The sequence below is a fragment of the Lepidochelys kempii genome, chromosome 9 (assembly GCF_965140265.1).
Source record: "Lepidochelys kempii isolate rLepKem1 chromosome 9, rLepKem1.hap2, whole genome shotgun sequence".
Lineage (NCBI taxonomy): Eukaryota > Metazoa > Chordata > Testudines > Cheloniidae > Lepidochelys > Lepidochelys kempii.
In genome coordinates, this window is record NC_133264.1 from 42,288,459 (window position 1) to 42,309,083 (window position 20,625).

At 38.5% G+C, this 20,625-nt stretch overlaps 1 protein-coding gene across 13 annotated transcripts in view; it reads left to right on the top strand.

The window, feature by feature from the left end:
* PER2 (period circadian regulator 2) overlaps positions 1 to 20,625 on the top strand; it is a 73,185-nt gene that overhangs the window by 35,148 nt on the left and 17,412 nt on the right. For 11 of the 13 annotated variants that reach the window (XM_073360018.1, XM_073360014.1, XM_073360016.1 and 8 more), the window contains 11 exons: positions 960 to 1,038; positions 6,416 to 6,522; positions 7,446 to 7,599; positions 8,000 to 8,108; positions 9,603 to 9,734; positions 12,263 to 12,359; positions 13,568 to 13,724; positions 13,824 to 13,951; positions 15,382 to 15,582; positions 15,828 to 16,088; positions 19,142 to 19,998. In XM_073360018.1, coding sequence (XP_073216119.1) covers positions 960 to 1,038; positions 6,416 to 6,522; positions 7,446 to 7,599; positions 8,000 to 8,108; positions 9,603 to 9,734; positions 12,263 to 12,359; positions 13,568 to 13,724; positions 13,824 to 13,951; positions 15,382 to 15,582; positions 15,828 to 16,088; positions 19,142 to 19,998 — 2,282 coding nt within the window. The remainder of the gene's footprint in view (positions 1 to 959; positions 1,039 to 6,415; positions 6,523 to 7,445; positions 7,600 to 7,999; positions 8,109 to 9,602; positions 9,735 to 12,262; positions 12,360 to 13,567; positions 13,725 to 13,823; positions 13,952 to 15,381; positions 15,583 to 15,827; positions 16,089 to 19,141; positions 19,999 to 20,625) is intronic. The other 2 variants (XM_073360022.1, XM_073360021.1) reach the window with 2 other exon arrangements.

The window sequence follows — 20,625 nt, forward strand, 5'->3', positions numbered from 1 at the left end:
GGCAACACTATCAGGATTCATTTTATGTTTTTTCTGAAAAACTAGTATGGCAAAACATATAGGCCCACATTTTCAGTTATGTACTTTTAATTTTAATCACAATGGTCTTAAGCAACATCAGAATTGCAATGTGTAACTGTTAAGCTTGAGCCAAGTCATAAAACCATCCTAAAATGAAAATAGTCTTCTTGGGTAGACGTTTTCTATAGGCATGTTAAGAATCTGATTCTGCTTGTAAGAGCCATTCTGCTTGAAACAAATCACACTAGCCTCAAAGGTCAGATCCTGGTCCCTGCTGCATCTGCATTGTACCAGCACACTAACACAAAGCAGCTGGTTTAGTCAGATACTTAGACTTCCCAGTGTAGAGGGATCCCTGAGTGATGTGAAGTTAGAATATCTGCCTTTATGCTCCCTCTTGTAGTCCCTATTATGCCAGGCTTTTTGGGTCCATTTCCAGAGTGCAGCTGCAGTCTAGCAGTTCCTAGATGCCACAGTGGTCCTTTCAGGTGATTGCAAGTGGGTGAAAGTAATACTAGCTTTGGGGCTATCCTCACCTGTGTTGGGAGCCAAACCAGGCTCAGGATCAGGTCGTGGCATATTAAAGCAATGTACATTGTCTTTTGGTCTCACTACCCTCTTGGGTCCTGTGTGAGGTGAAGCTCAGCCATGCCCAAGGAGTGATCCAGAGATCAAGAAACACAACAATTTTGAGTTTGTATCTAACACATTCATCTTGGAGGTAAAATATTGCTATAAATTGTAATATATGGGTGATCAGGACTGCGCTCTGTCATTAGGAGGGTGCAAATGGATGTGAGCCAGTTAGTAACACTGAAGACGGCTGTCTGAGTTAAAATTTATTCCATGCTGACAGAAAGATCCAGGTATTCTAAAGCAATGTATGCAGATGAAAAGTGCTTTCAAGCTATTTTTCTTTCTTTTTTTTTTTTTCCCAGCACCCAGAATTCCTCCGGATAAGAGAATTTTTACAACTACGCACACACCAAGTTGTTTGTTCCAGGATATAGATGAAAGGTGAACAACTGAAGCTATTTTTTTGTTTTTATCTGTCCTCCACAAAATATCCAATAGCTACACAGCAGTTTTAGCCCTTAACTAACTTCCCTGTTTTAGGAAACAAGCAGATATCTTACATTGCTGTCAAATATATTATTTATGTATGTGTTTTGTGACATATAAAAAAAAAAAGCCTGGCATACTAAGGACTACAAGAGGGTGCATAAAGGCAGATAGATATAGATACTCACTCACTCTCTCACTCTGTGTCTCATTCTTAAAATAATGAATTTAACCAAGAAAAACCAAAAATCCCTGAACTTTAACTGACCTTATATCTATTATAACGTGAATTCACAGTATGGATTTCGTTAACAGCTAATTTTTAAGTGACTTTTATTGCAGTTGAAAATGGAAAACATACCTGCCAGCTAATAAACTGCCCGCTAGTAATCAATCGCTCTACCCACCTATGCTGACGTGGGGCGATGTTGTCTCTGCAGAAGAGTGCTTTTAAAACCACAAAACTTTACATATTAAGTAAAAGGAGTCAAAGAATTAAAGTTAGAGAACATTTTAATAAATAACTGTATGCCACACGCATTCCCTGCTGGCACAGTTTCACAGTGGACACACACTATCCAATTAGATAGCAATCCATTCTCTTCTATAGTTTTACTGAGTCCTTGAGGGCAAACACTGCAGAGGAATCAAATGATTTTCCCGTGTTGCAGCATTTGTTGCAGTTGAAATTGAGATCTCTGCAGTTGTTTCTGCTGTGTCTGATTCTGAAAAACCTGCTTTGAGCCGTATGAAAAGTTGAACTGGTGAAATTTGAAGAACGTAGAATCTGCTTAGAGTAATTATCCACATTCCAGGGGTGAAGCCAAATAAGGCATCAAGCCCCCAGATTGGAGGTTGTGACTTTATCTGAAAAATATATGGCACACATGAAGCATCAGCAACTATGGTGGAGACTAGGTAAATCTCTTTACCTGGAGAGAGACTTGCATGTTTTATGTACAATATAAACTAATAACGAGACGTCCAATAACTAGGCTTAATCAATTTATTAACCAGATTATTAGAGTTTAATACAGAAAGGAAAAGTACATATATGACCAACCCCTGTGGTAAACAGCAGTTGCCGTGATCAAACTGTCTCAAAATTCTGTGCTTACTCCTTTTGTATTTATACCTACTGGGAGGCATTTCACAATTTTTTGCCCTTTTTCACTTTACCTAGTACATCTTATATATTTTCTATGGCATGTTTATTTTGATTGCATAACACCTTTCCCTTTATACTTATAGTTGCTACAATAACCACTTCCCATGTTTTAATAAATACCTTTTACTTCTAAGAACTGATTTTCCAGTACTACTGTGCAGGCAAACTGGTAGTGCATAAGAAACCAATTTACATTCCTGGTTAATAGCTCTGTTTCTGAGAGCTCAGATTTTAGATGGCTCTGTTTCTGAGAGCTCAGATTTTAGATGGCTCTGTTTCTGAGAGCTTAGGTTTAGTAAAATTTTGTCTTATATGGTAGCTGTCATTGCAACACCAGTGCTGTGGTTTCACAAGCTGTATTTATTCACTTTGTCTTTGACTGACTTAGCTGCAAAGTTTATATTGATTTCAGTTTAGGCAATAGTCCCATCTCAAAGCACTCTGGTTCTGAACTACTACTGTGAATTATTCTGAGTTTGAACTTAGTTTGGTCAGCAGTGTTAAGTGCTGTGCACAGACTTTATCACATTATGCCATAGTGGCTCTGACAAACACATAGGTCAAAGAGCTCTGATCTTTCTGCTGAGGTGGTCTGTGGGAGAAAAATCTTCCTCAGATGGGATGAGATACTTTTCCAGAGAAGCTACCTAATATAAATTTTTGGGACACAGATTGTTCAGTATTCTGGTTTGTGGATCTTAGAAAATGTGAAGCATTAGCTACTTTGTGGGATTTCCATTTACTTGTTATCATCTTTAAGGTGCAGAAGTGAGTGTAATTTGACTTTATGAGCAGGTACTTGCTGGAGAGAGGGGTTTTGCTGTATCCTTTTTGGTGTTTATCACCTCAAATGTGTCTAAAGGAAATAATTTTATTTTTGAGTACTGCTTAAATGTCAATTGGCCCTCCTCTTCCTCAAATTCCTCCTCCGCAGGGCATGTGCTTGTTTATTTCCATTTGGACTTCTTGGATTTTTTGGCTTGGCTGCCATTTTACCTGAAGCCTGAAACACATCTATGTGTTTGCCCTTCCTAAATTTGCTAGCTCCCTGGTACCTGTGAGTATAGGTGCTGACCCCATTCTGGTTTGTGGATCTTATAAAATGTGAAGCATTAGCCACTTTTGTGGGATTTCCATTTACATGTTATCTGGAGCACCCACAGGAAAAAAAAATTAGTGAGTGCTTGGCAGCCAGCTCCCCTTCTCCCCTCCCACAAGTGTCTCTCCCCTGCTGGCAAGGAGTGGGGAGGGGGCACACCTCGGAGGAGGGGTAGGGAAGAGGCGGGGTGAGAGCTTGAGGTGTGGCCTGGGCCTGAGCGAGGGTTAAGCACTTAAAAGCGAACAACTGTGCTTGTGAGGCTAAGCCTGGGAAAAGAGCTGGACTCATGATGCCTCTTCAAGAAGAGCTTTTCCAAAAGTGCATTTCCAGGAGTTAAATTTAAAAGGAGTGGGAATGACTATAGGAAGAACATCTTATTTCCTTGGCCCTGCGAACAGCACTCCCCCCTCCTTCGTGGCTGATGCTCTGAGGTCTTCCGTCCTCTTAGTCTAGTTTAACCAATGGACATTTTTGAACGGTGGTACTCCACATTGTAGAGCAGAGTAGGGCTGCTGCAGCACAATGAACTTAGGATGGTTTTAAGACTGTTACAATAAGTTCCGCAGCCCACATAGCTGATACATTTTTATTAATTTTAGGACCATTGACATTTTCCAAACTGCAAGTGAGATGAATGCTTAGGAAGACATGCATGTGTATGCAGTTTATTATCAGTCTCTCAGGAGTCAAGTAGACTATGTAAAACAATACCTCAACTTTAGAGCTTCAGTTTAAGAGTATAGAATTAAATATTTATAATAGAGATCCTGCTGTCAACTAAAAGTTGTTCATAATGTAACACTGAAAGTATGAACAGACTTGCACAAAGTAAGTAAAGCTTACATGATGACCAGTGTCTGTTTAGGGGTTGCAGAATCAGAATTTGTCTTAATTATGCAAGTAGATCTGCATATTCAATGTGCTGGGTAAAAAGTAGACCCTTCCCTGTAATTAACTGTCACTCCTACCATATGTTACAATTACATGATGCTCAATAGCCATGTTACCTTTAAATATGAACTTTAATATACTGACCAATATGTGCTTCTCTTGAGTCTAATTTAATTCCTGCATAAAATCTTTAACTCACAGTAAAGGTTGATAGTGTATAATAAACCTCTCCTACCAGTTACATAAGTGTTACAATTTAGATATTGGGGGGTGTGTGTGTGTTAGTTAATGACCAGATAAGGTATCTTCTACACATATTCTGTTTCCTTAATACTTCATACTTTCTAGTAACAATATACACATTTGAATCCAAGTAAATTTTATAATAACCTTAGCTCTTAACCATCCATTCAATTTTTAGAAATGCTGTTAATCAGCTCATGGAGGAGATATTGTATGTGGAAATAGATAATGATTCTAACAGTTCTGCTATGTAGAATGTACTTGACAATACCTTATTTGTTAATATGTATCTTGAAATTCAGATTAAAAATTCTTGCCTGATGACTTCTTGCTTAATGGTAGCCAAACTTGCATGTTTCTTCATAACTAAATTAGTGGTAAGAGTTCAAGTTGCTAAGATGAGTAGGGCAGGTGTTGCACTCCAACACACCACATAAGGTAGGGTTAATTAGATTTTTTTAAAATTTTTATTTGAAAGCTAGCTGAGTGTGTCTTCCACCTGCCTACTTTCAAGAAAATGAAACCAATTTCACCCCCATCTCTTTCAACCTGGTCATGGGATATTGAAGTCTACCCAAAATGAGAAGTCATTGAGAGTAGATTGAAACCTTCATAATACACTTCCTCTCCTTTATGTGCTTGTAGCCTTAAAGTACTTTAAATATCCACATTGTAAACTGTCATAATTAGCATACTCATTTAAAATGAGCAGGCAGCTCACCTCTGAGAGGTTATCATTTCAGGCTGTCTGTAAACTCAGGAAGACATTGCTTGATCAGTTATGCTCAGGTCATGTTTTCTCTGCAGCACAACGGCTACAGACCTGTTCTTAAATGAATGCTGAGATTTGGGAATAGTTGAGGTCTGTCTGTGTGCTCCAGCCCCTATCCCAAGGAGGTGCACTTCATGCTTTTGGAAACGCTGACCGAACATGTTGGAGGGGAGTTCTCCTATGGACTGTCAGAAGTACACTGCTGAAAGCAGTGCCTGTGCTGTAATGCTTCTAGGCTCCTTGGGAGCAAGGACCATGCTTCCCTGGAGTTTGTTCTCTGCTTGTCAGGCACTTTGTCTCTGACAAAAATGCAGATGTCTGAAATCCCAGATGTCAACTCTTGATGTCTACAAAGGTAGTTGTTTTTGTATCTTGCCAATAACTTCTTATCCATCAACTTCTTTGGCATAAGTAGGAATGCTGCGAGTAGTACTAAGATGTTTTTCAAGGCACATGTGGGAATTAAGCACCTAGTTGCCAACTGTGCTTTGAAAATCTCCCTAATATGCATATTTTAACTAGTCTATAAATGAGTTTTTGTTGCATGAACGTAAAAGCTTTCTTCATTGGAACAAAGTCATTGGTAAGTTATGGTGGTCTAATAAAATTCTAGACCAGCTTCTAACATTTTAAGTCTTCCTTAATTCCTTTTAAATACCTAAACTACCAGGCTGACTATGTGGCAACTCTTCAGAAAATTAAACCTTTAATCTGTGAGGAAGAGTGGACTTCTAGTTCAGGCACCAGACTAGTTCAGGAGATCAGTTCCTGGTTTTGCCACAGACATCTGGTATGACCTCTCTGTCTCAGCTCCCAATCTGTAGATTGAGGATACAGCCCTATTTCAGAGGGGTTTTGTGAGAACAAACTCATTAATATTCATTAATGTTAGGGAGGTACTCAGATACTCTGGGGGTAGGTGCCATAGGTAAGTGCTATAAAAATTAATGCAATCTTCTCCAAAGGGTTGTCACATGTTACTATGGAACTGATATGAATGCTTCCCCAATGCAATTCCACATAACTTTTTTTTAATTTAAAAAATAAAAAGCTAAAGTTTGGAAAAGAGTTTCAAATAAAATATTTCAAAATAGGATTTTTTGTGCATTTACTCTACTTGACTGACTTTTTTTCTTTTTTAATTTTTTTTTTTTTTCAGAGCTGTACCTCTTTTGGGATACCTACCTCAGGACTTAATAGGAACCCCTGTTTTATTGCATCTTCACCCAAGTGACAGACCTCTAATGCTAGCAATTCACAAAAAAAGTATGTTATCTCTTACATTGGCAAATAGGGTAGATTAGTCTAAGAACTCTACAAAATACAAGTTAGAATTCAGAGACCTTAAAACTTTCAAGGAACTAAAGGGGAGACAAGCTGGTAGGTTGTATAGAATTAGTCAATTTTCTGATTATTTGTTTTGAAAGCAAAGAAAAACTAAACTATACATTTTTATTTGGTTTACAGCTGAACATTTAACACTAGTCAACAACAAAACAGGAGAATTATTATTAAAGTTCTTGCTCCTTAGGGTAAAATCTGACTCTTGTAGACAAAATGGCCATAATAAGTAAATATGTTAGCCATTTATCAGAAAGATAATTGTCATTTTTGAGTGATCTTTTTTTTGATTAATGAATTGACAGAAAAGAGAATACGAGCCTCTTGGTCAGTGTCAACTCTTTTTGCATAAATTTTGGAATACTTTTTCAGTTATTTTTTCTGGGGACATTTTTCTTGATGCAGTTAGTGTTGCTACGATGGCATCAAGTATTTATGTACAAAATGCATTTACAAAAATATATATATTTAGGTCTTCTATCTAGTGAATAATTTTATGTTGGAGAACAAAAATTCAGTATTGCAAATAGTCTGATTTATTTTCATTAAAATGTGTTTGTAGATGTTGGTATGGGCAAGGAATATAATTTAAACGTTTATAAATTTAAAACATGTTCAGTGAAGGTTGGTTTCCTCTGGTGGCCAAACACTTGTAATTTTTCCTTCGATGTGAAATTACCCCGAGTTTGGCTACTGGATAAACCTTATGTCTGCCATAAATATATACATATTCAATTTTTTTGTTATTGTGAAACTATTGTAAACATTGAAGAAAAGCATATTAAATATAATTTCCACATTAAATATGGAATATAAAACTGACATTTTTTCTAAAACTTGCATTATAGTACTTCAATATGGTGGACAGCCTTTTGACTATTCACCAATCAGATTCTGCACTAGAAATGGGGAATACATAACTATGGACACCAGCTGGTCTAGTTTCATTAATCCTTGGAGCCGAAAAGTCTCATTTATAATTGGAAGACACAAAGTTAGGACGTAAGTAGACAAGTTATTAGATTCTCATATTTATTAATGAGGGTGGGGGGTTCAAGTTTGCGTAGCAGCTCTTTTTAAATTAGTGGAAGAGAGCTGTACAAAAATGACTAACTCAGACTGCTTTTTTTATCTTGGTATTTGGGTTTTGTGATTGTAAGTGTATATTATAATACATTAAATGCTTTTAACAAATTTGTAAGTGCTGCAGGTTTTTCCAATATTGTCAAGAGTTACTTCAGAATGGAGAAGCCATGTTCAGAGTAAGGTTGCACATTTTATCAGATTCAAAGTTTTTTTTAGATGCAATAGAATAGGAACAAGAGTCTATTTAATATATATGAGAGATTAAAGTTGTGTTTTACATGCATTTGGAATATTTTGGGTATGATGATTTTTACAGTGGTCCCTTAAATGAAGATGTATTTGCTGCTCCCACCTACACAGAAGATAAAATCCTTCATCCTAGCATTCAGGAAATCACAGAACAAATATACCGGCTGTTGTTACAGGTAAGGTCTGGGGTTTTATATGGTGCTGGGGTCTTGGGTACTTACATGGCCCTCATTACTGCAGTACCAAGAGTCTTTTATCTTTAATACATTCGTCTTCATAACATCCCTTTGTGGTATCCGTGTATTTACCCTATTTTACAGATGTCATTTGTTTAATTATCTAATTCTCTACTGTGTAACACGTTCCTTTACACAAATTTACAATCAAAAACTTAACGCCCTTATGATCCCATCTGCATTTTACACCAGGAATCTCACAACCTACGCCAACAAATGTACCCAGCCTTTTATTCTCCCCATTCAGTAGTTTAAATGATTACAGTTTACTTTTTAAGTACAAAAGTTATATTCCCTCCCTCCCCCGCCCCATCACCATAGCAGCGGTAACAAGAATTAATTGCATTGTAGTCCATTCTCCCAATTCAGACAAAATGGCCTGTTCAGCATCATAATGAGGAGATCAAAATAACACTTCTCTTTTGGGTGGAAAATGATCTTCCTGTATGACAAATTAGGACAGAGGTCCCCAAACTGTGGGGTGTGCCCCCTGGGGGGAGGCAGGACATGGAGGAACATTTCAGGGGCACAGCTGGGGGCTGGGCCAGCTCCCATGGGAGAGTGGGGAGGGAGCGCCACCCAACTTTGCTCCTGGTCCCCAGTCCTGCACCCTGGAACCCAGCTGCCAGCCCCAGCTCTGGGAGGGATGGGGGAGTGCAGACAAGTAAGTAGGGGCATGAGGTGAAAAGTTTGGGGATCACTGGATTCGGGCCACATAAATTCATATGCTCCACTAATGTGCTCCAAATCAAACACGTGCAGTTCCCCAAGTATCCAACAGATACTGGCACTATTCCATGCATAAGACTGTCAATCTATTACACGGGGTAGAGTTAAGGTTAATTATTTAATCTTAATGACTTTTCCAGACTGCAAGACACTTAGTTATTTAAAACTACAATTTGCTTTTAATATCCCATGATGGAGTGAGTTATAGCTTTATCCTTAATTTTTGAGGGTTTTTTGTCTGATAATGGTTAGGTTTTTAAACTGTTATAAAGTTGATTTCTTTATTTGGCTGATGGTGTTATCTTTTAAACTTCTTTATTTGGAATTTTAAGAAGCTACACAATAGTCCCACTCAGTCTAACCATAAAGACATTAATAGACAGTATTTTATCTTTATCAAAAGTGATATAGGTATATTTGACCAGGTAGAATACTGTCAGTGTTGCATTCAAAATCATGCTGTGGTTTAACTAGCTATGATTTCTTCATTAGAAGTCAAATATACTATCCTTATTAAAGTATATTTCAAACGACCCCAACCCTGCAATGAACTTTGCTTTGTCCAGAGTCCTATTGACTACTTTGGGTGTATCCCTGTCTGGGGTCTTAAGAAAGCATGCAGCTATAGTATCTTGCTAGTTTTTCTCATTCTGAATTATCAGTATGTGCTTAACTTTTGTTAAAGTTGATGGCTAATATTTGCAGCCTGTACACAACAGTGGATCTAGTGGCTATGGAAGCTTGGGTAGTAATGGATCACATGAGCATTTAATGAGTGTAGCATCATCCAGTGACAGCAATGGGAACAGCAATGAGGAAACGCTAAAGGACAAGCATGTAAGTTTTAAATTTTATTTTTTAAATGAAGTCTTTTTGGTACAAAACTTGCTATAACTGAAAATGATTTTTACTGTTACTGTGGTTTCAAATTCTGGGCTAGGACCGAGGCTATTGCTGCATTGTGGCTCTGGCCAGGTCCCTCCAGCAGAAATGTTGGGGAGATGGTTGGTCCTGTTTGAGAGGAATTCCTATCCAGGACCAAAAACAGTGGTGGATTAGCCAATGGGCCAATGGGGCCTGTGCCCACGGACCGTGGAAAAATGGGCGCCAACCTGTTCCATCTGCCCTCCCGGCGCTCCTACTGGGGAGCAGAGTTGGGGCACAGGGGCTTGCCCCACTCTGCCCGCCTGGTGCTCCTGCCAGGGAGTCAGGGAAGCCCCTGACCCTGCTCCCTGACAGGAGCACCGGGCAGGCAGAGGAAGCCCCCATACCCTCACCCCATTTCCCCAGCAGGAGTAGGGAGGAGACAGGGGCCTGCAGGTGGAAGGAGTGGAGCAGGGCCCTACTTGCTCTGGCCCAGGGCCCCACAAAAGCTTAATCCGCCTCTAAGCGGGGACGTAGCTTTATTAGTTTTGCACAACATTTTTTTTCCTTAATTTTGTAAGGGAAGAGCTAGTTGGGTGGCTTATCTGTTTATAGATGGAAGAAATGAGGGGGAGGAAATCTTTGTATTTGTCTTCTTCCTGTGAGGATTGTGAGACATTCTACAGAAGAGCAGTGAACTTGTATCATGTGTGGATGGCCTAAATTGAGGAAATAACCCCCACTGCATTGCAAGTGTGAGACAGTTGTCTAGGAGTGGAGTAGTTTGGCTCTTTTGAATGATTGTCCATATGGTTTCCACTCATGTACATGGGGAAAAGATTCTTTTTGAATAGCAGTGTCCTTTGAGGCTGTGCCTGGGCCTTGAGATTGGGTTCGTTTGCCAACAAGAAAGACTGATGACACTGCCCTATCCCTAGTTAGAGCCTAGCAAATAGTTGGTGGATTTTTGGTTTTTTTTTTGTTTTTTTTTTAGTTCAGGGGTTGAATCAAAAAAAGTATGAAAACAACTCATTTCAGTTCAAACTAAAACTGAATTTTTAGTTTTTCTTGCCAAAATAACAAAACCAAACCCCTTTGTTTTGGGTTGAGTGCAGCATTTTTGTTCAGTCTGAAATTTTTTTATCATTTTAATTTTTCATTTTGGGTTGTTTTTGGATACTTTTACCTATAGATCTTTTTATTAGCTAAATTTCATAATGAACTGATATTTTGAAATGACAAGTTGAAATGTGGTGTTTGACCTTTTTGACTCTTCCATTTTTGGTTGAAACTATTCACTGAATTGGACCTGAATTCACAAATAGTTTTGATGCCCTCCCACCCCCCCAAAAGAGGAATGGTCCTGGGCCTTTTTGCTGGCCAGGGCAGACGATGTTTTTGGTGCCCACCCGGAGAAACTGAGCCAAAAAATCCAGCTCTCTGACTGGTACAGAGTCCTTTGGAAGACGATGCCCAGGGCGACTGCTCTGGTTGCCTGGACCTAGAAGCATTTTTTGGGCAATTTAGCATTCACTGAAAAATTTTGCCCAGCTCTAGTATTTGTGTGTTTTTTGCGTTGGGCTGGCATTCAAATCTGGACTGCAGAAGTTTGCAGATTCTTCTGAAAAATATTTTAAAAATTTATTTAATATAACTTCTTAGTGATACTGCTGTTGTGTTACAACTCCTGTGGGCTTTCGAGTATGTCATTGTCTTTGTTTTCTACCGATCAGTACGAATATTGTGTGCAGGAAAAAGTATCTTAGTGTTCACTAAAACCTTATTTAAAGACTTCTACCTTCCCCGTCTTGATTTAAAGAATTTTTTTTCTAAACATCCGCATCAGAAATACAGCTTTTTGTTGAAACTATTCTAGCAAGTCCAGAGGCAGGGTCAGAATGATACATTTTGTGGGGATAGACTAAGAATTTTTAATTAATGCTTTTTAAAAAGGCAGGCGGATCTCTTTTGAAGTGCTATATTAAGCATTTTTTTTCCAGAGACCATAAATGAGACTGCGTCTGTTGTGTAGAATATTCTTTTTCTAATCTTCCTCTGCCAGCTCAGTTGCTAGTTTTACATGGCCCAATGTTTTGGGGAAAAGTGTTTGTTCCTGGTAGTTTGTGGTCCCCTAGCTAACGCTGGAAGAATGAAATGCAGTCTGAGATGCGACTATGCCAACTACAGTGTGTAGTTAAATTATGTAAGGCTTTGCTTTGCTTTCTCAGTCAAGGAAAAGAATCGTAGTCACCAGTCCTTTCAGTGTTTGTACACAGCCCGTGGAAACAACCTTCCCAGCTCGGGTCAACAGGTGAGGTTTGTGAGGGTGGCACAAGCACTCTAAAAATAGCTGTGTGGACAGCAAAGCTCTTTGAAGTTGCGACTCAGGCTGGAGCTTGGGTTCTGAAGCCTAGGGAGCTCATTGAGGACCCAATATGTATGAATAAGCCAAAATTTTCCAGTGACGACTTTCTCTTCACACACCCCTTGACACTTTTCAGGTGACATGTCAAGATGCACATACGGCCAGAAATGAAGGGCAACACGTTTTCACTGGTAGAAGAGTGAAGCTGGAACATACGAAAAAGTCTTTTGGAGGTAAAACAGCATGAGTTTGCTTTTTTTTTCCCCCCCTGTAAAACAGCAGAATTTCAGATTTTTTTTTTTTTGTTCTCAAGTCAGCTGTGTTAAAATAACTAAATACAATTTCCAGGCCAAATATAACTGTCAGACTAAATACTAACTGGGAAACAACAGAACGTTCCTTTTATTTGGTACTTTTTGTGTTTATGGATGTGAGTTCAGTGTTTGAGAATTGTATCTATTTGGAATTTTCCAGTTAATTGAATATTTTTGTGATAGCTATTAAGTCTTTGAAAGTTTTTCAAGTGTGTTCTAAGATAACTATTTGGATTATGCTATGTTATAAGTAATTTAATTATTATTCTCTGTCTTTCTCCTTGCATATTTGTTCTGTTTCTGTAAGTAGTAAATTCCTTCAAGCAGGGACTTTATTTTGAACTGCAACATTGTTGGTACATAATATAGGTGCAGTTGTAAGAAGATGTGTAGTGAGAACTTTCCTGGATTCTGTCTTCATTGCACACTATTCTCTTTAGCCTTACTGGGGAGTATTCCACCAAACCATCAGTAATTGCATTTTTTAGTGGGTATTAGATCATGTCAGCATAGATATTGTAACAAATGCCTCGGCCCAACAATTCTGGTGTGACTCAGAGAAAATATCATGAGGCACATGAATTGAGCTCGCAGTTTTTAAAGTGAAAAGCTAAATTTAGGAAGGGACAAAAGGTTACAAAAACAACTAAAATATTTTCTTTCTGCTTGTAACTCCAAAAATTAATAGATACTTTCAACTTATCACTCATAAGATTTAAAATTTGGACATACAAAGAGTTTGGCTATTCCCCTGCTTCCTTTATACTGTACATCCACCATAGTAGTCCTCAGACACCATAAATTCTGAGTTGATTATGCTGACTTAAGTAATTACTGAATACATTGTATATAGTTATTTTGTACATGGGCATTGTAATGCAAATTTAAATTTCAAGTTAAAACTATAAGGACTATTGGTTTTCCGCTAAATGTGAAAAACATTTATGCAGTATTCTGTTGCATGTGACTTGCACAAACATTTTATTGTAATATTTACTGGTTTTACTATATTTTAATGAAGGATAACTTCTGAGTCATTGAGGGAAGACATAAATTAGGGATTTACATCTGCTTTATTTTAAGAGTTATGAAGGGTTAACTTGTAATAAGCATAAATCTTTATACAGAAAAAACAAATTGTTCCAGTGTTCGGATGGAAGATATAACTGAAAAGGATACTGTAGCCATTGCTGCTCATAAGAATGTGATTACAGAGGAACTGGCTTGGAAGGAACAACCTGTGTATTCCTATCAACAGATTAGTTGTTTAGACAGTGTCATCAGGTAGGCTTCCATCCAATGTGTATTGTTGGTGTGTAAACTGTTTTTAACCCCTAAGTTTACAACATTTTTATTTAACTTTGTTAAACACTTATTATATAGGTACTTGGAGAGTTGCAGCATACCTGGCACAGTAAAGAGAAAATGTGAACCTTCATCAAATGCTGCTTCACTGAGTTCTGATGATCAGAAGCAGAAAACAGCTGATAATGTCATAAAGCCATCAGGAGGTAAAAATTAATTTTTAAAATTAGGATTTAACAAAAACGTCAATTCTGTGCAGAACATTCTCAAATATAGATTTTATTTTATTTTTTTTGCTGGGGGGGGGGTTAAGGGGGAAAATGCCCATGTTAGATTTTAACAGTCTCATGTCTAACAAGACAATTCAGAGTAACATCTGGGTTAGTCTGTATTCGCAAAAAGAAAAGGAGCACTTGTGGCACCTTAGAGACTAACCAATTTATTTAAGTATAAGCTTTCGTGAGCTACATGCTCAAATTGGTTAGTCTTTAAGGTGCCACAAGTACTCCTTTTCTTTTAACAAGACAATGTGGTAGTGAAATCAAAATTCCAGATAACTCTAGCTGAGGGTAACTTCTGCACTGTCAAAGACAATTCTTAAAATTTCTTAGTTTCATCATCTGTGCACACTGAACAAATCACATTAGTATTAGATTTTTAAAAAGCTACATAAAATTGTGAAAATTCATGAATGTTTGCAGTTTTTGTAGTTTGCTAATCTGTTTTTGGTTAAGATTCCCTTAATTTGCGAGTTTCTGAAGGCCTTGACAGCTAATTACAATAGAAATAGCAATAATCTTATTTTGGTTTTGACATTTGAACAGCTGTGATTTTTTTTATGGTAATCATACAAGTGCATTGAGCATATTAATATACATAATATAAGTTTCCTGGGGGTCAAAGCTAAAGCAAATCAATTAAGAGGCAAGCATTGGATATGACAAGTTATAAGTAATTATACAATTTTAAAGTAACCAAAGATATGTTGTACTTTTGATGGCTATTGCATCTCCAAGAACTAGATATAAGGTTGGCATAATTGTTGGAAAAGGGATGGAGGGAATAGAAAAGGGAGGCAGAAGGACTACATAAATAGGCATGACAAATTTTGATTTTGATTTTTTATAATTTTGACAGATATTTTGTTTTTAAGCATTTGTTTTGATTTTTCTTTTTTTTTAAATGTTCATAATTGTTGGAAGTTATGAGGGGGGTCAAATTATTTATTTAATGACGGTAGACAGTGAGATTCAAAAAGCTAAAGCTTTATAACCATTAAAACACAAATTGTCAACATCACATGTCAAAATATATCCTTAAATCAAATACTAAGTTCTCAAGCAGCGTTCTTCTTACTTTGCGTATCTGTAAATTTCAGCTGTTATCGATGGAAATACTTTTCTATATGTGTGTGTTAGAGGATAATAGTATGTTGTCTTGAAAGTTGAGGTAATATCTGATATAAACACGTTGGCCCTTGCTGAACTATTGGGAATGAACAGAATCTGAATAACTTCACTGTCTTCTCAAAAGCAATTCAGTCTTTGGCATTTTATGACTCAGGCGATTGATTTTTTTCATTAGCTTATTTCATGTTTCATCTAATGAAGTTTTATTAACTTTTTCTCTTCTAAAGAAAGAGTGCTGTTGAAAACTCGTATAGATCCTGCTGTGTTGAAGACATCTGATAAATCAAATGGTCCTCCGGTAGTTGGTGCTCACTTAACCTCTTTGGCTTTACCTGGGAAACCAGAAAGTGTTGTATCCTTCACCAGTCAGTGCAGCTACAGTAGCACCATAGTTCATGTTGGGGACAAAAAAACACAACCTGAATTAGGTACAGTACTTACTGTTGAAATGAATAGCTTAATTTAAGACATTTTACCACTGGTTGACAATGGAATAGCTAGTTACAAAGGGAATGATGTAAGTTTTTTGTTGCTATAGAATACTTATGGACAGACATCTTATTTTAGAGTTACAGTTACAGCTGATACAACTTTTTATCATAAAGTCTTAATTTTAAAGTTGGCAGAATATTTTGCCTCATTTGCCTTAAATATTTTTTCATTTTTATTCTAGAAATGATAGAAGATGGTCCTAGTGGAACAGAACTCATAGTTAGTCAACTTCTTGTCCCTCCATCCAACACTATACATGTAAACCAGGAAAAGGAGCCATTTAAGAAACTGGGACTTACAAAAGAAATCCTTGCAGTGCATACACAAAAAGAAGAGCAGAACTTTTTGAATAAATTCAAAGAAATCAAAAGATTCAAGATTTTTCAATCCTGCTGCAATTACTATGTACAAGATAGACCCATAGGACGTCCTGGTGAACGTGGTAAGGCAATAGTTGTCTTTTGAATTTTTTTTAACCATTAAAATGATCTGTGAACAGGAAAACGCATATCTTAGATGTTGCAGGTTCAGAAGCTATTGTTAAACCATGGATCGCTTTAAGGGTGGTACAAATGCAATTCAGTTTTTCTTTGCGTAAAGTTAGGCTTCAGGGGTCAGTGAACCCTGGATATAAAATCCTGCCCCTTCCAGGAAGCCCAGAATGGAATGGAGAAGGGACACTGATCTGTAGGGCACAGTGGTAGGAGGAATCAATAGAAGAACATTATATGTAAAATAGGCATGGATAGTTGTATCTTTTGTATTGGTAACTGGCATCCATTACAAATTGAAGATTCTTTGCATTTGTATTTAAAGAATCTGTAGCTGGGTGGCCAAACTTACTGGCTTCCAAGCCGCATACAACAATCTTCAGAAGTATTGAAAGGTGGGGCACACCTGCCAGGAGCTGGGGCTTTGGTCTTCAGCCCCACTCCTGCTGAAGCCCTGAGCTGTAGCAGGTGCGCCCGCAGGGCTGATGCCCCGAGACACCCTTTTTCCCCCTTCCCCCCGCCCTCTCTGCTGGACAGAAGCCCCAACCCCACTGCAAGGCAGAGGCCCTGAGCTCTTTCCCCGCCCCCCAAGTCTGGTAGGCAGAGAATGGGGAGATGTCAGGGGCTTGCAAGCTGCAATTTTACAATAAAAGAGCTGCATGTGGCTCATGAGCCTCAGTTTGGCCGCTGTTGATCTATAGCATAAAGCATAAAATTGGTAAGTCCTTTTAAAAGTGAGATGTTACGCTATACCTGTGATGAGATGTATAAATCCCACACAGATGAGGAAGGCCTCAGAGTCCAGGTGGTGGGGCTAGCCCTGTCTTTCCAGCCCTGTCAATCGTGGATGATAATGAGGAGGCTTTTAAACTGCAGTCACCTGTGGGTGAAGAGCAGGATTGCCCTAAGCAGCAGACTGCAGGAGTGACTCCTGAAGCTGTGGATGGAACCTGTAGCCAGGATACCTTCACCCTGACCTAGAGGAGAGTATAGCAGACCTCAGAGCCTGACTCAGAGGCCCAGCCAGAGCAATCTCCCCAAAACCCCCTACTTTGGTGCTGGATCGCTGGTAGCACTATAGACTTGCCAAACACACCCCCTTACTGCAGCTGCAGGGAGGAATTATCCCTGAACATCTTTGGGGTTGTGACTTTCATCTGGAGAGACTTAAGAAGGCCCACAAAGGACAGAGCACTCCCTCCCCCCACTTGCAAATAGTAAGGAACCACGCAATGTAGATAACTGGGCATGGTTAGGTTCTCCCACCCTCACAGTGGGCAACCACCAAGGATTCTGTTACTAGGTCCTTAAAACATACATACAGTCGAACCTCAGAGTTACAAATACCTCAGGAATGGAGATTGTTCGTAACTCAGAAATGTTTGTAACTCTGAACAAACCATTGTTTCAAAAGTTTTACAACTGAACATTGATTTAATACAGCTTTGAAACTTTACTATGCAGAAGAAAAATGCTGCTTTTAACCATCTTAATTTTAATGATACAAGCACAGAAACAGTTTCCTTACTATGTCAAATCTTTTTTTTAAACTTTCCCTTTTATTTTTTTAGTAGTTTACATTTAACACAGTACTGTACTCTATTTGCTTTTTTTGTCTCTGCTTCTACCTGATTGTGCGCTTCCAGTTCCAAATGAGGCTTGTGGTTGACTGGTCAGTTAGTAACTCTGGTGTTCGTAGCTCTGAGGTTCTACTGTACTACAAGTTGCCATGACAAGTGAGGACAAAATATTTCATCAATGAATATCTTGTTTGAAAGTTAGCAACTGAGAATCAAATCCATAAAAGTAATGTTTAAACTTATGTATGGAATTGTTCTTCACTTCTACAGTGTATATGATCAATATTTTAACAGAAGATTCAAATTCTATTAACCTCTTTATGGCAGGATGTGAACTTCTACAAATTGTGCGCTAGTGCATTTTACTGCGCTAGTGCATTTTACATTAATATTAAAAACAAAGGGGGAGTCTCATCCCAAGTTTTGGAACTGATGGATAAATTCACTTATAAGTAATCTTGTGATGGTGATGAATGAAAATGATCATGCAAAGATGGTCATATTATGGGGTAGGGAACTAATGTATTGAACTGATTTTTAGATCAGCAGTGTCAAACTCAATCTGAGAGGGCAGAATTCCATTTTTAATTATGGCTCCTCTATCATGGTGGCTATAGACATCTACATACTGTGCACAGTCCACAGCAAGGTGTTTAACACCACTGATAATTGAGACACTTTCTTCCCTGCCTTCTGGCAAGTGTGCATCAGAATTGAGATTTTCAAATATGTGAAATTTATTAATTTCTTTCATCTATCAATCCAGTTGACTACTGACACCAGTTTAGTTCGTAACAAAAAGAAATTTTTAGTGTAGTCTTCCACATAAAATAAAGCAACACTCTCTTCTACTAAGATCTTTTCCTCAAAAAAAAAAAAAAAAAAAAAAAAAAAAAAGAGGGGGGGACTCCAAACTCCACCCCCCGTTCTCCTAATTTTGCTACATCTTTTGTTTTGGATTTATTCCCTCTTTTGTCTGCACCTCTTTTGCTTGCTTGAGAGTCTTTATAGTTTCTTCCTAAATTAAAGGTGTGCATGTCAGTGATCCTCTAAAACAGAGGGCTAGAATTGCCTTTCTGTAGTTGCTGTTTTTATTGGCCAGAGAGAATTCTAGAGGTACTCGCTCCTCAAAAACTGAAGTCACTAAATCAGAACTGTTGGCCAAAGAGGCGAAGGACTGCATTTTGGGCACAAAGTGCACAGCTTTTTCCCCCTCCTCTTGATTTTCCTCTCTCTGCAATTGTGCTAATACAGCTGCTCCTGCCAAGTTTCTGCGCCAGAGGTGGAAAAGTGAACCTGACTCCTCCCTAGTTAGTTCCATTCTGTTGGAATAGAGCAACAGACACAATTTTCAGCAGCTTCTGAGGATGACTTGAAGGGGACACTGCACAATTTGATGTAATTATTTCCCCACTGTGTTCCAGGTGCTCGTGGGCAAAGAAATGGTACTTCTGGAATAAATCAGTCCTGGAGGAAAAGTGGAAAGAACAGGAAATCAAAACCAAAACGAATTAAACCACAGGAATCCTCTGACAGTACAACTTCTGGACCCAATCCCCCTCATCAGTTCCCTCTGCAAGGTCTAAATAGTACAGCTTGGTCACCATCAGATACTTCTCAAGCTAGCCATTCAGCCATGTCTTTCCCTGCTACTATGCCTGCATATCCACTCCCAGTTTTTTCAGCAGCAGGAACTGTGCCACCAGGTCCTGAGGCTCGCCTTTCTGGTTTCAGTGATTTACCAGACTCTGGAAATAACTGTCCTATGCAGCCATCGCAGTTCTCTGCACCTCTTGTAACGCCAGTGGTAGCACTTGTGCTCCCCAACTACATGTACCCTCAAATGAACAATAATTTACCCCAAATACTTTACAATGGCCAGCCTAACTTTTCTGCTGATCCTACTTCCTCTTCACAGTCAGTGTTTTCAACACAGCCGCCGTTAGCTGCCCCAAATCCTTTCCCTCGACAGACATTCTTTCCAACACAACCATTCCATTATAATACACTAGCAGAAAGCAAAAAGGCTCCTGCCATGGAATCACAAAATGATCCATCCCGTTCCTCCACGCCGCAGTCTCTTGGGCCTCAAGATCACACCTCACCACCTTTGTTCCAGTCAAGGTGCAGTTCTCCTCTACAGCTAAACCTTCTGCAATTAGAAGAAACCCCCAAAAGTGGTGAAAGTGGAGCTGCTGCTGGTTTACATCGCTCTTTAATTGAAAGAGGAGCCACAGACAAACCCATAACTGATGATAGCAGCAGAAAAGGATCCTCTCCTGTAAGTATTTGCATATAGTTTCCAGAAAAAAATACATCTTTACACTTTGAACATACCTATTCTTCATAGTCCCATGTGCAGAAAGTACAGTACATTTGGCAAATGAAATGAGGAAATGAATTAATATATGTATCTTTCCACCATTGTAGCTTTTCCTTGGTCTACTTGGTATAGTAAAATTGTACAGACCATCAGTCAGTTTCCCCTTTACCTCACCTTCCTTAAATTTCAAGGATCAACATGTGGGGGGTGATTTTGTTGAATTTAAACTCAGAAAATCTGAGGATCTCTGTTGGAATAATGTTTGCTATACAGGATTTAACAACACTGAGGTAGGATACTAGTGAGATGATTTGGACCCCTGTTAGCCCTTAAAAACTTGGGTATGTGCGTGCACATGTGCACACCCCCCCCCACATTACATAAGATATGTATACTGTTGTGTACTTATGAATCATAAAATATTATGCAGTTAATTGTAGTAAATTACATTAGCCGTATTAACCTATATGGAATCCCTAAAAATAGTTATTGGGCATTTGGATTTTCTGATGCAGTTGATGCCAAATACATTGATGCTAATGCATATGCCCTGGAATTCCTATCTCCAAAATGTTTGGACCTTGC